General features: G+C 36.1%; 1 protein-coding gene and 1 long non-coding RNA gene across 2 annotated transcripts; both read right to left on the reverse strand.

Moving 5' to 3' along the window:
* Positions 1-269: 269 nt before the first annotated feature.
* Positions 270-1,685, reverse strand: LOC111378464. Its single transcript, XM_023001668.1, has 3 exons — positions 1,620-1,685; positions 1,071-1,439; positions 270-281 (listed from the first exon to the last, which is right to left on the reverse strand). The coding sequence occupies exons 1-3, from the start codon at positions 1,683-1,685 to the stop codon at positions 270-272; spliced, it is 447 nt and encodes a 148-aa protein (XP_022857436.1).
* Positions 1,686-8,759: 7,074 nt separating this feature from the next.
* LOC111386218 lies at positions 8,760-10,907 on the reverse strand. Its single transcript, XR_002701175.1, has 2 exons — positions 10,869-10,907; positions 8,760-9,521 (listed from the first exon to the last, which is right to left on the reverse strand). It is a non-coding gene; the product is annotated as an uncharacterized LOC111386218 (long non-coding RNA).
* Positions 10,908-13,365: the final 2,458 nt, after the last annotated feature.

The raw sequence follows: 13,365 nt of genomic DNA on the forward strand, positions 1-13,365 counted from the left end.
AGGCTAGGGGCTTTTGCTACAATCATCCTTTTTTCCCCGTCTTAGATTATGGTTCAGTATGTGCAATAAATCGCAAGATTTGAAAATTTTATTCTTTTAGAATAGTGTTTGCATATCCAAGGAGTAAAAAATGATTATGGTTTATTGCATATTCTTTTAGATTATGGTTCAGTACATTGAGGTTCTTTAGGTCTTTTGTTGCTTAGTCCTATAAAAAAATAAAATTGATAGGCCTAGCTTTTTTTTATTCAAGTACAAGATTGGCCCATTTAAAAAGCCCACTTTTATATATGAAAGTCACATTTAGAATTGAATAGACAGGAAAAAGAAAAAAGAAAGAGAGAAAGAAAAATAACCCAAAGGTGAAAATAAAATTGAGGTGCACGCCTCATGCTCCTTGAGCGCTTGCCGCATTGAAGAAATATTGAAAGTATCGCCTCAAGATATAGTGAGACGCACCATATTGGCGCCTTTTTAGATAATGATTTGCTCTAATATGACGATATATGTACATTAAATTATCACATATGGCACAACTTACCTCAATACGATGATTAAATAACAAAAGATCTAAGAAACTTGAAGACATGTGATCTCCAATAACATAAAAATTGATTCAAGCGTAGGGATGAAAAAATTCTGGTGGTGAAATAGCAATTGTCGACCCCATACTCGATCTGAATATTGATAATGAATGGGTTGGAATTTAGAAGTGTTTAGCAGAAGAAAATGAAATTGAACTTCCCAATCACACACACAAAACAAAAAAAACAAAAAAAAAAAGGTCAAAGGTGAGGCTTTTCAATTGAGAATATAAGTTTTATTTAACTTTTTCGTGTTCCAAACTGTAATGAATTGCATAAGCATGAAGATAATATGGATATGAGTTCCCGTGCCAAATCTTTTGTATTGAAGAAGGCATCCTTGGATCAGTGGCAGACACAAACATAAGGAGTTAGTGAGGCACAATATAACTTGTACAAAAAGTTACGAAAAAAATTTATCTATTCGATATTTTATTACAATTGTTCTCTGCGAGTTTTCATATTTTGATAACGTTCCATTATTACATCATTTTTGATACTGTCAAGCACATCCTTCTCAATAGATGCAACCAAACTATCATTCAGCCATTGATCTCCAATTCGATTGCGCAAACGATTTTTTATGTAAGTCATCACAAAAAATGCTCTCTCGACTGTAGTAGTAGCCTCGGGAAGAACTAAGGCTAATGTCACAAGCTTGAAAACTAATGGATACACTTCATGCTTATTTTTCGCAAACAATTTTTGTGCTAGACCACCAAGACCTTGTAATCCTTCAAATTCTTCATCAATGTGCATGTCAAGAATATATGTATCTAATTGATCATCAAGTTCTGAGATATCTGTTGTGCCAAAATCTGCTGGATAATACCCACATAGTCGAATCAATTTGTTCTTGTCAAAAGCAGCAAATTAATTATTTGGACACAAACACGCAATACAAAGAAGTAAATCACTATTCACCTCAGAAAAATGAATATTCAATTCTTGACGTTACATATCAATGATGGCATAAAACGTTTCGACACGATAGTGATGTAAATTTGTCACTGTGGGACGTCGTGAACGACCTACAATTATGAATATATCATCCATATTTGGAATATTGATCTCATGAGCCTCACAAAATGAACAAACCATTCCAAAAAAAGAATCTCATCCATCACCCCTCATGGTTTGCATCTGTAATTTACATAATTTCACCTATTTCATGGCATTGACAATATCTTGATCTTTCCTTTGTAATGGTTTCGACAATTCATTCGAAATTCCCAAGATCTTTTTCATAAGATGTAGATTAAATGTAAATTCAAATTTTAACATTGTCTCCAATAAAATATTTGCATCACCTCTGATATGATTTAGGATCAAGCCCGACAAAGGCGAGTGCGAGACGAGACCCGTTGATAGTCGATAACGGACCAATTGCGTGATCAAGGGTAAAGCAAGTGAAACAAGCGATGGGATTGTTCGTTCAAGAAACCATTGATGGAACCATGTTCGAGACTCAAAATGGAGCAACTTTCATGTTCGGGTCGAAAACCGAATCAATTTGGATCAATTTAATATCGAAGGCCGAATACGGAAAAAATGATAGCCTATGCGACCACATAGGCTTAGCAGGCTTGCGATCATATAAAGGCATACCGAAACTCGAGATGGATTTTTAGTTGAACAATGCGACCGCATGGAAATACACTATGAGGTCGCATATGCCAAAATTTTGGCGAATTTTATAATTTTGGCAATTTTTTATATTTTGTTAGTTTTTGATTCTTTTCCATATTTTGGGGATTATAATCGACTTTTGCACGATTTTTACCTAATTTTTAGGTTTAGTATAAATATGAGTTTTCAATCAATTGTTAAAAACCTTTGACATATTTGATATTGAATTAAAAGTTAGGCGTATTGTCTTCTCTTCATCGTTCTTCACTGAACAACTTCGAACTTATCAAGTGTTAATTTGTGGCATTCAAACAACCGGATTTAATTCTTGGATTGCGTGATCAATGGGTCTTTCAAGCGTCATTCTTGTTAGGTTTTTTAGTTCGACTTTTTTTTGGGTTAATCCTAAACTCTTAAATTAATTTGGCTTTTTTGGGTTCGTCAATCTCGTTGTGGGTTTCGTAGTCAACGTTGCTACGGGATTCGCATCAGTTGGTATCAGAGCTTTAACTCCAAATTAATTGAAAGTTATATCTTTTCTTTATTTGTTTGAGTCGTTAATTTTGTTTTCTAACTCTTCTTCGTTCTTGTTTTTCTTTTCGTCGTTTTGTTGAGTTGTTAGTAGTTTAATCATTTTCTTTCATCAAGGAGTAAAAAAAAGTACAAAAAAATGTTACTGTACATTCGATGTACTGTTCATCTCGAAGTACTGTTCACAAACAAAAAAAGATTAAAAAAAATTGATATTATTATTGTTTGATTTTCTTTTTCTACCAACAACAATTCCTACATTATGTTTGACTTTGGGATATTTAATTGGGTTCGATTATTTCAATCTTCTATTGAGTCTATTCACATATTCTTGTCAAAACATTCATCTATTCCACTTATTCAAGTCCTTTGAGTCTCATAGTCTTCGATTAATATTCGGTTTGTTGAATTTTCGGTAAAATAATTGATTTAGTTCACTTTGTTCTTTGAAGTGCTTGGAGGGAGACTTGAGTGGTAAAAGGTCGAGTGATGAGTTTAATAGAAGGAAAAAGCCATAGTGAGTGTTTTTTAGAGTGAAATCTTTATGAGGTATAAAAAAATTGTGTGATATGATGTCGGAAAGAGAAGGTTCAAATTCAAGCCGAAACGATAATGACAACAATGCATCGAAGGACATGATAAGGAGATTTGAAAGGGTACTTGGTGATGTTAGGGAGAAGGTGGATAGGCAAGAGGAATGGATGGCGCAATCAGGTACTACAATTGCTAATTTTAGCCGAGGACAAGTGGAGATGTCTAATGCTAGGGGGCCGAGTAGGCGTGAATCTAGAAAATGAAGGCGAGATGAGTATCGTAGTGATGAGGATGATTTTGATGAAAATGACTTTGATATGAGTCGAATGAGGCATAGGAGTGATAGGATGGAAAGACCGGGTAGAAATAACTTGGGAGATGAAGTAGATGAAAATTTGGGGAGTATTAAAATGACTATTCTGCAATTTAAGGGGAGAAGCGATCCGGAAGCATATTTAGAGTGGGAAAGGACGGTTGAGATGATTTTTGAGTGCAATAATTATTCGGAGGAGAAAAAGGTAAAATTGGCGATGCTTGAATTTGTGGATTACACGATATCTTGGTGGGATCAAGTACTTACATCACGGTGTAGGGGTCGGGAAAGGCCAATTAGCACTTGGGATGAGTTGAAGACGGTGCTGAGGAGAAGGATTGTTCCGAGTCTCTATTATGGGGAAATCCATCAAAAATTACAAGGTTTGTACCAAGGATCGAAAAACGTAGAGGATTATCGCAAGGAGATGGAAATTCTTATGATTCGAGCTAATGTGGAGGAAGATCGGCAAGCTACCATGACATAGTTCTTGAATGTGTTAAATTGGGATATTGCAAACGTTGTAGAGTTGCAACACTATGTGGAAATCGAGAACATGTTACATGTGGCAATGATGGTCAAGAGGCAATTGAAGAGGAAGGGGACATCTAGGCAACCGTTAGGTACTTCGACTCCTAATCCAACATGGAAATCGAAGTGGGATGACAACAACAAAAATGGGGCTGCACCTAGAGGTAAAAATGATTGGCAAAAGGGCAAGGATGAAAATGCTAGCAAACCAATATCAAAACCGGAGGCACAACCGTCGCGCAATCAGGATATCAAATGTTTTAGGTGTTTGGGAACGGGGCATATTGCTTCTCAATGCCCAAACAAACGGGCGATGGTGTTACGGGATAATGGAGAGATTGTGAGCGATAGTGATGGCAAGTTTAATGACGTGCCGGCGTTGGAGGATGTTAGTGAAGAAGAAAAATTTGAAGGGCCGGTTGGGGATCTACTAGTCACAAGGTGAGCTCTCACTACTCATGTCAAAGCGGATGACTTGGAGTTGCAATTGGAGAACATTTTCCACACTCGATGCCACATCAACAATACGGTATGTAGTGTTATAATTGATGGTGGTAGTTGCACTAGTGTAGCTAGAGTATCTCTTGTAGAAAAATTGGGTTTAACATTGTTGAGACACCCGAGACCTTATAAATGCAATGGTTGAATGAGAGTGGCGAGGTAAGGGTGAATTGAAGGGTGTTACTTAATTTGTTAATTGGGAGTTATAAGGACGAGTTAGTATGTGATGTGGTGTCAATGCAAGCGAGATATATTTTATTGGGGCGACCATGGCAATATGATAGGAAGGCTATGCATGATGGGTACAAAAATCGATATAGTTTCATTAAGGATGGAAGGACCATTACTATTGTGCCATTAACACCGACGCAAGTCTATGAGGACCAATTAAAATTGAGAAGTGAGGAAAAGAGGAGAGCAAAAGAGTTAGAAAAAATGAGAACAAATAGTGAGTTTGAGAAAAAGAGAGAAAATGTTGAGATAGCCATTAGAGAGAAAAAGAGAGAGCAAGCACAAGAGAGAAAAGAAAGTGAGTGTTCCGAAAAAAGAAAGAAAACACTACCGAACTTCTTTGCAAAAGAGAATGATTTGAGGAGGGCGGTAGTTGAGAGAAAATAGATGATCTTGTTCATTTATAAGGAATCACTCCTCAATTTTGAGGAAACTAACCCACCCCTCCCTAGTTTGGTTAAGTCTTTGTTGCAGGAATTCGACGATGTATTTTCGGAGGATGCACCAAGTGGATTGTCGCCTATTCGAGGCATTGAATATCAAATTGACTTCATACCCGGAGCTGTCATTCCAAATCGACCGGCTTATCGAAGCAATCCTGAGGAAACTAAAGAGCTTCAAAAATAAGTGGAGGAGTTGATGAGCAAAGGATACGTGAGGGAAAGCATGAGTTCTTGTGCTGTACCGATTTTGCTTGTGCCAAAAAAGGATAGAAAGAGGCGAATGTGCATGGATTGTAGGGCTATCAACAACATAACGGTAAAGTATCGTCACCCTATACCTAAGTTAGATGACATGCTTGATGAATTACATGGTGCTTGCATATTTTCTAAAATTGATTTAAAAAGTTGGTATCATCAAATTCGTATGCGGGAGGGTGATGAATGAAAAACGACTTTTAAAACTAAATATGATTTATATGAATGGTTGGTTATGCCATTTGGACTCACAAATGCACCTAGCACTTTTATGCGTTTAATGAATCATGTTTTACGTGCTTTTATAGGAAAATTTGTTGTGGTTTATTTTGACGACATCTTAATCTATAGCAAAGACCTAGGAGAGCATTTGGAACATTTAAAGTGTGTGCTAATTGTTTTAAGGAAAGAACAACTCTATGCTAATCTTAAGAAATGCACATTTTGTATGGATGGAGTTATATTTCTTGGATTTGTGGTTAGTGCTAATAGGGTAGAAGTAGACGATGAAAAGAAAAAAACTATTAGAGATTGGCCGACACCTAAAAGCATAACGGAAGTTAGGAGTTTTCATGGTTTGGCTAGTTTTTATAGGCATTTTGTGAAAGATTTAGCACTATCACCGCACCACTCACGGAAGTAGTTAAAAAGAGTGTAGGTTTTCATTGGGTTAATGAACAAGAACTTGCATTTAATAATATTAAAGGTAGATTGTGTGAAGCACCTGTTTTGGCATTACCTAATTTTGATAAAATATTCGAGATTGAGTGTGATGCATTAGGAATAGGGATTATAGCAATTTTAATGCAAGATCGAAGGCCTATTGCATGCTTTAGCAAGAAATTGAGTGGAGCTGCTTTAAATTATCCTACATATGACAAAGAACTTTATGCACTTGTTCGAGTTTTAGAGACTTGGCAACATTATCTATGGCCGAAGGAGTTCATAATACACACTGATCATGAGTCACTAAAGCACTTGCAGGGACAAGGTAAATTGAACGAGATGCATGCATAGTGGATGGAATTCATTGAAACCTTTCCATACGTCATACGGTATAAACAAGGTAAGGAGAATGTGGTGGCGGATGTGTTATCGTGAAGGTACGTATTGCTAACTACTCTTGATTCTAAACTACTTGGGTTTGAACATATTAAGGAATTGTATAAAAAAGATGTTACATTTTTGGATATTTATTTGTCATGCATAAAAGGGATAGTTGATAGATTCTTTAGGCATGAGGGGTATTTATTTCAGGAAAATAAATTATGTGTTCATAATTGTTCTATTCGTGAGTTTTTAGTAAGGGAGGCATATAGTAGTGGATTGATGAGACACTTTGGAGATCAAAAGACTTTAGATGTATTGAAGGAGCATTTTACTGGCCTAAGATGATGTTGAGCGAATTTGTAGTCGATGCATAAGTTGTAAAAGGGCTAAATCTAAAGTTTTACCTCAAGATTTGTACACACCTTTACCTACACCTAGTGAGCCTTGGGTTGATACCTCGATGGACTTTGTTTTGGGTTTACCTAGGACTAAAAGAGGTCGGGATTCTATTTTTGTGGTTGTAGATAGGTTCAGCAAAATTGCACATTTTATACCATGTCACAAAACTAACGATGCCACGAACATTGCTGACTTATTCTTTAAAGAGATTGTGCGTTTACATAGGGTTCCTAGAAGCATTGTGTCGGATCGGGATGTCAAATTTTTAAGTTACTTTTGGAGAGTTTTGTGGGGTAAGTTAGGCACTAAATTACTATTTTCCACAACTTGTCACCCACAAATGGATGGGCAAACTGAGGTGGTGAATAGAACCATGACACAATTGTTGCGCACAGTCATCAATAAAAATTTGAAAAATTGGGAGGAGTGTCTACCATTTGTTGAATTTGCATACAATCGAGTTATTCACTCTACTACGTCATATTCTCCATTTGAAATTGTATATGGTTTTAATCTACTAAATCCTTTGGATTTAATTCCTTTACCTGTGAATGAACGTGGTAGTTTAGATGACAAAAAGAAGGCAGAATTCGTTAAGTCACTCCATGAAAAGGTAAAAGCGCAAATTGAAAACAAAAGTAAGTTGGTTGCGTCGCAGGCGAACAAAGGCAGGAAGCCCATGACATTCGAGACAGGAGATTGGGTTTGGATGAACTCCAGGAAGGAGCGGTTTTCGGAGCAAAGGAAGTCCAAGTTGCAACCGAGGAGCGATGGTCCATTTCAAGTGATTGAAAAGATAAATGACAATACTTACAAGTTGGACCTTCCAGGTGAGTATAATGTTTCGGCTACTTTTAATGTATCTGATCTCTCTCAATTTGATGCAGGTTCAGATTCGAGGACGAATTCTTTTGAAAGGGAGGAGATGATATGATCCAAGAGTCGAGCCCGACGAAGGCGAGTGCTAAACGAGACTTGTTGATAGTCAATGGCCAACCAATGACGCGATCAAGGGCAAAGTAAGTGAAACAAGCGATGAGATTTCTCGTTCAAAAAACCATTGATGGAACCATGTTCGAGACTCAAAATGGAGCGACTTTCATGTTCGGGTCGAAGGTCGAATCAAATTGGATCAATTTAATATCGAAAGCCGAAGACGGAGAAAAATGATAGCCTATGCGACCGCATAGGCTTATCAGCCTTACGATCGCATGGAGGCATACCGAAACTCAAGATGGATTTTTAGTTGAACCATGCGACCGCATGGAAATACACTATGTGGTCGCATAGGCCAAAATTTTGGCGATTTTTCTAATTTTGACAATTTTTCATATTTTGTTAGTTTTTTATTTTTTTCCATATTTTGGGGATTATGATCGAATTTTGCATCATTTTTACCTATTTTTTAGGTTTAGTATAAATAGGAGTTTTCATTCGATTGTTAAAAACCTTTGACATATTTGATATTGAATTAAAAGTGAGGCGTATTGTCTTCTCTTCATCATTCTTTATTGAACAACTTCGAACTTATCAAGTGTTAACTTATGACGTTCGAACAACCAGATTTAATTCTTAGATTGCATGATCAAGAGGTCTTTCAAGAGTCGTTCTTGTTGGGTTTTTTTGTTCGACTTTCTTTTGGGTTAATCTTAAACTCTTGGATTAATTTGGCTTTTTTGAGTTCGTCAATCTCGTTGTGGGTTTTGTAGTCAACGTTGCTACGAGGTTCGCATCAACCTCTTGTTCCAAAACTTGTAGTATCAGTAGTAATCTCTTCAATAACATCAACGGTGGCTGAAAACATGAGAATCAAGTTTATCAAACAACGGTAATGAGAGCCCCAACGAGTATCACCAAAACGCTTAAGAGTAGTTTCTTGGTTGAGACCTCGTCTGCTTGATATGTCACCGACACTAAGTGCTTCAAGAATTTTAAGTCTTTGTTTCTCTCGAATAAGATCACTTCACTTAGCAAATCCTCCAACAATATTCACCAATCTGTGTACTAAAGTGAAGAAAACTTTAATTTTTGGATTTTTTGTACCACAGCTACAAGTGCTAGTTGAAGTTGATGAGCAAAGCAATGAATGTAGTAAGCACTTAGGTTTTCTTTCAAAATAAGTGATTTGAAATTGATCAATTGCAGCCTTAAGTGCAACAGCTGTGGTACTTGAAACATGCGTAACACCAATAAAATGTTCCAATACACGCCCATTCTTCACATAATGAATAACAACTGACATTTGCTTTTTCATTGAAATGTCTCGAGATTCATCAACTATAATAGAACAAATCAAAAATTAATTATCCATCAACAAATTTACAATTGACAAATCACATTTTCACAAATCACAAATTCGCTAAAATCATAAATTGACTGGAGCCGCCGAACGGGAATTAAAATTAGAATGCTATACTAACCTTAATGCTTTGACGAACGATGATGGAGGAGTGGAATCAAGTAGCAACACAATAGAATGGTGACGAAGCGCGAGGAGGCAGCATTACGTATATATCTCAACTAATAGAAAAAAAAAAAGATTTAACAAAAAGCAAAATTACAGTAACAAAATATTCAATAATAAACAAGAAACACGCAACACTCCCAAATTCTGATTTAATTCAAAACAATCCTTCGTGAGAAAATTTATCACGTACTTCATTTATCATGAGAAAAATTTTAAAAATTTTCCCACTTCCCACCATAAATTTCAAATGAAGCAAATAATGATAATGAAATTTAGATGGTCATTATAATTTTGAACAATACGTTGATCTACCAATTCTGCTTCCAATGTTTTAAATCACTCGCATTTGCTTAGATAGATTGGCATCTTTAGACTTTAGTCAATTATAATTAATCATCAGTCTTATTTGAATGCTTTTTGTTGGTTGTATATAAGACATTTTCCTCATCAAATTTCACGTTCGCAAAAATTCCATCCAAATCTCAAATTCTCAATGCTAGTGACATGCAAATCCCTGCATATCCGTCTACCTCATAATTATACATATTAAAAATGGAACAGAAACTGAGAAACATAGATTCACCTAAACAAAAACACATTTACAGAAGTATTTTCCAAAAGGTACTTTTTCCATAGATCGTGTGAATGCTTTTTCATACATTTTGGCAGCTAAAAAGCTGTAAAATAACTCAAATTCAAAACAATAGAAATAATTCCCCCAGCTCATAAGATAAATATTTCTACATTAATTAAATGTGTATATATCAGTCACTATTTAGCCTCCAATTGCTGCCTATTAAAAAGAAGTTTTTAGGAGAAAATGAGTTTTGAAATAGTGATTTTTTGAAGAATATGTTGTTAAAAAATAGATAATATTTTTGAATTTATGTGCAAAATATTTTATTGTAAAAATGTACGATCAAAAATAAATTTTAGAAAAAATTGAGTTTTGAAGAATCGTAGACAAACAGTAGCTTAATCTTGACCCAGATCCTAGGGCGAGCCAATGTAAGGGAAATTTTTTGGTTATAAACATCCAGGGATATAAACTTTGACTGCCGACAATGGATATCTAATTGAGCCCTCAATTTAAATTATAAAATGCAATACATAGAAGTCGTAGTATCCAAAGAAAACAACAACAGAAGTTGCTCGCTAACTAATAAAAACTCTTAAAAGATCAAGAATAAGAAGTATTTTCCAATAAAGATTGGACGTCGAGAAACATATAAAATAAGATAAATACACATTTAAATCTAAAAAATTGGAATAAATTATGGGAAATAAAGTAACTAGAAACACCGAAACGGGTTGCGATTAACATGAATAAGAAATTGAAATATTGAATCCCAAATTTCTTATATAAAACTGCAGCACAACAGGAATAATTATCTCCTCACAATTCTAAGTGTATTAACAGTAATTTGTTGTCTTCAGCCTGTGAGAATATGGTTCTCTTAACCCATTTTTATTCAGTTTTTGTGAACCATTGGATGAAGATCAATGATTGAGATTTAATCTTGTGGGAGAAGCTTTGACCAATTTTTCACCTAACATACTACTTACCCTACGTTTTTGTGTAAGAAGGAGTGTCTTCGGTTGGGTGGGGGTTATTTTAAAGGGAGGCAGGCTGGTCATTTTCGTGGGTTGCACAACAGAAAATTTCCTCCATTTTTGGTTCCTTAAGGTGGTCTCTTGGTTGGTGGTTTTCAAGGGGTTCTTTGCCGGTTCTTTCTATCTCTCTTTGGAAGGCAATTTGCATAGCATGGGGCTGTTCCTGAGCCTGTAAAAATCTGCCATAAGAGGTGAAGAAGCTACTGCAAGGAAGAAGAAGCAGCTGGACAGATTTCGGCCAAATGAAGGGGTTGTATTCTTCCGGTTTTATTTTTCATTGTTTTGACTTGAATCTTGTCTATTAGTTGATGTTTTGGTTGATTGAACTCCCAAGATCCCCAACAAACTGGTATCAGAGCTAGGAGGAGTGATATTAGTCCAAAATCGATCAAAAACCAGCAAGGAATCGCCATTGCCATTTTCTGACCGAATCTGAAAACTTGATTTCCGGCCAACCTATTGACTTTCCGGCGAAATGGACCATGGAACCATGACCAGCAGGAGGAGGCGCACCCTGTGGTGGGGCGCGTGACCGGCGGCGACGCGTGGCCGGACCTCCGGCGAGCTTTTTTTGGGCAGTTTACTTATTTTGACGTCCTGAACGCACTGATGTCGTTTGTTTTCTGTTTCAGATTTTACAGAAAAAGTTGGACGATTTTGCCCCTAGCTTGACGTCTACGGCAATTTGGTTCAGAAACTTGGTAGTATATTTACTGTTTGTCAACAGTAGTTTGGTAAGATTATTCCAAACTCTCCGTTAGGTTAGGTTTGGTATCCTTACCGGTTTATGCATGGTTATTGCTTGGTTGCTTATTTGTGAATTCTGTTGATTGAATTCTTGTGATTAATTTATAACCTGGAAGCATATTTACCTGCTTTATATACCTGTGTTTCGTAAACGGATTATTTCACTGTTGTGCTTCATTTCTAAAAATTATTTTTTAAACTCGGTACTCAGTTTTATATTGATCATCTGGAAAAGAATTTTTTCAAAACCTTTTTTTCTTGTGTCCACGAGTACAGGCCACTCCTTTATAGAATCTATAATGGGTTCGAGAGTCGAATTATCGTAATTCGATGGAAAGGGGGATTACTCGATATGGAAACAGAAAATGAGGGCCATTTTGGTCCAACAGAGAGTTGCTAAAGCTCTTGATGATCCCGCTACATTTTCTGATGAGTTAAAAGCTAAAACAACTGAAATTGAAGACATGAATGAAATTGCTTACAGTTATATAATTTTGCATCTATCTGACAATATTGTGAGACAAGTTGATAGTGCTAAAACTGCTAGAGCTTTGTGGATTGCTTTAGATGCCCTGTTCTTAACTAAAACTTTACCTAACAAAATATACCTGTTGGAGAAGTTGTTTAGTTTTAAGATGGACCCGGGGAAGGATGTCGAGGGGAATTTGAGTGACTTTAGCATAATTGTTAAGAGTCTAGCTCATAATGATAAAACATTTGATGATGAGGATTTAGCTGTCATATTGCTAAACTCTTTGCCCAAATCTTACAGAGAAATGAAAAATGCCATAAAGTATGGTAGGGACACTCTCACTCAAGCTATTGTTTCTGATGCTTTAAAATCAAGAGAACTTGAATTAAAAAGAGAGAACAGAATTCATTCTCGTGAAGAGAGTCTATTTGTTAGGGGAAGATCTGAAAAGAAAGAATTCAACTTCCATAACAAGAAGGGGAGAGGAAAATCTAAAATGAGATCCAAATCTAAAGATAAAAGCGGTAAGAAATGTTATCACTGTGGAAAGTTAGGACATTTCAAGAAAGACTGCTTTGACTGGAAAAGGAAACAAAAAGACCCGAACAATTCTGATGTTGATAATGCTGCTATTGCTTTTGAATTTAATAGTTTGCTTGTCATGAATGTGTCTGAAGAAGAATTTGACAAAAATTGGATTCTTGACACAGGGTGCACTTTCCATATGTGCCCTGATAGGTCTTGGTTTTATAACTATAGGGAGACTGAACCTAGGAAGGTTTACATGGGAGACAATAATTCTCAAAATGTGATTGGAGTTGGTGACATAGCCATCAGGATGTACGATGGGGCCGTCACGCAACTTAGAAATGTTAGATATGTCCCAAATTTAAAGAGGAACCTCATTTCCTTAGGTTCTCTGGAAGATGAGGGATATACTTTCAAGTCTGGTAACAAGATTTTGAAAATTATGAAGGGTTCTCTTATATTTATGAAGGGGCCCAAGAGGAATGGGCTGTACTATCTTGAGGGTAGAACTGAAATACCATTTGATTCTAGCCTTC

This window comes from Olea europaea, chromosome 3, assembly GCF_002742605.1.
Source record: "Olea europaea var. sylvestris chromosome 3, O_europaea_v1, whole genome shotgun sequence".
NCBI lineage: Eukaryota > Viridiplantae > Streptophyta > Magnoliopsida > Lamiales > Oleaceae > Olea > Olea europaea.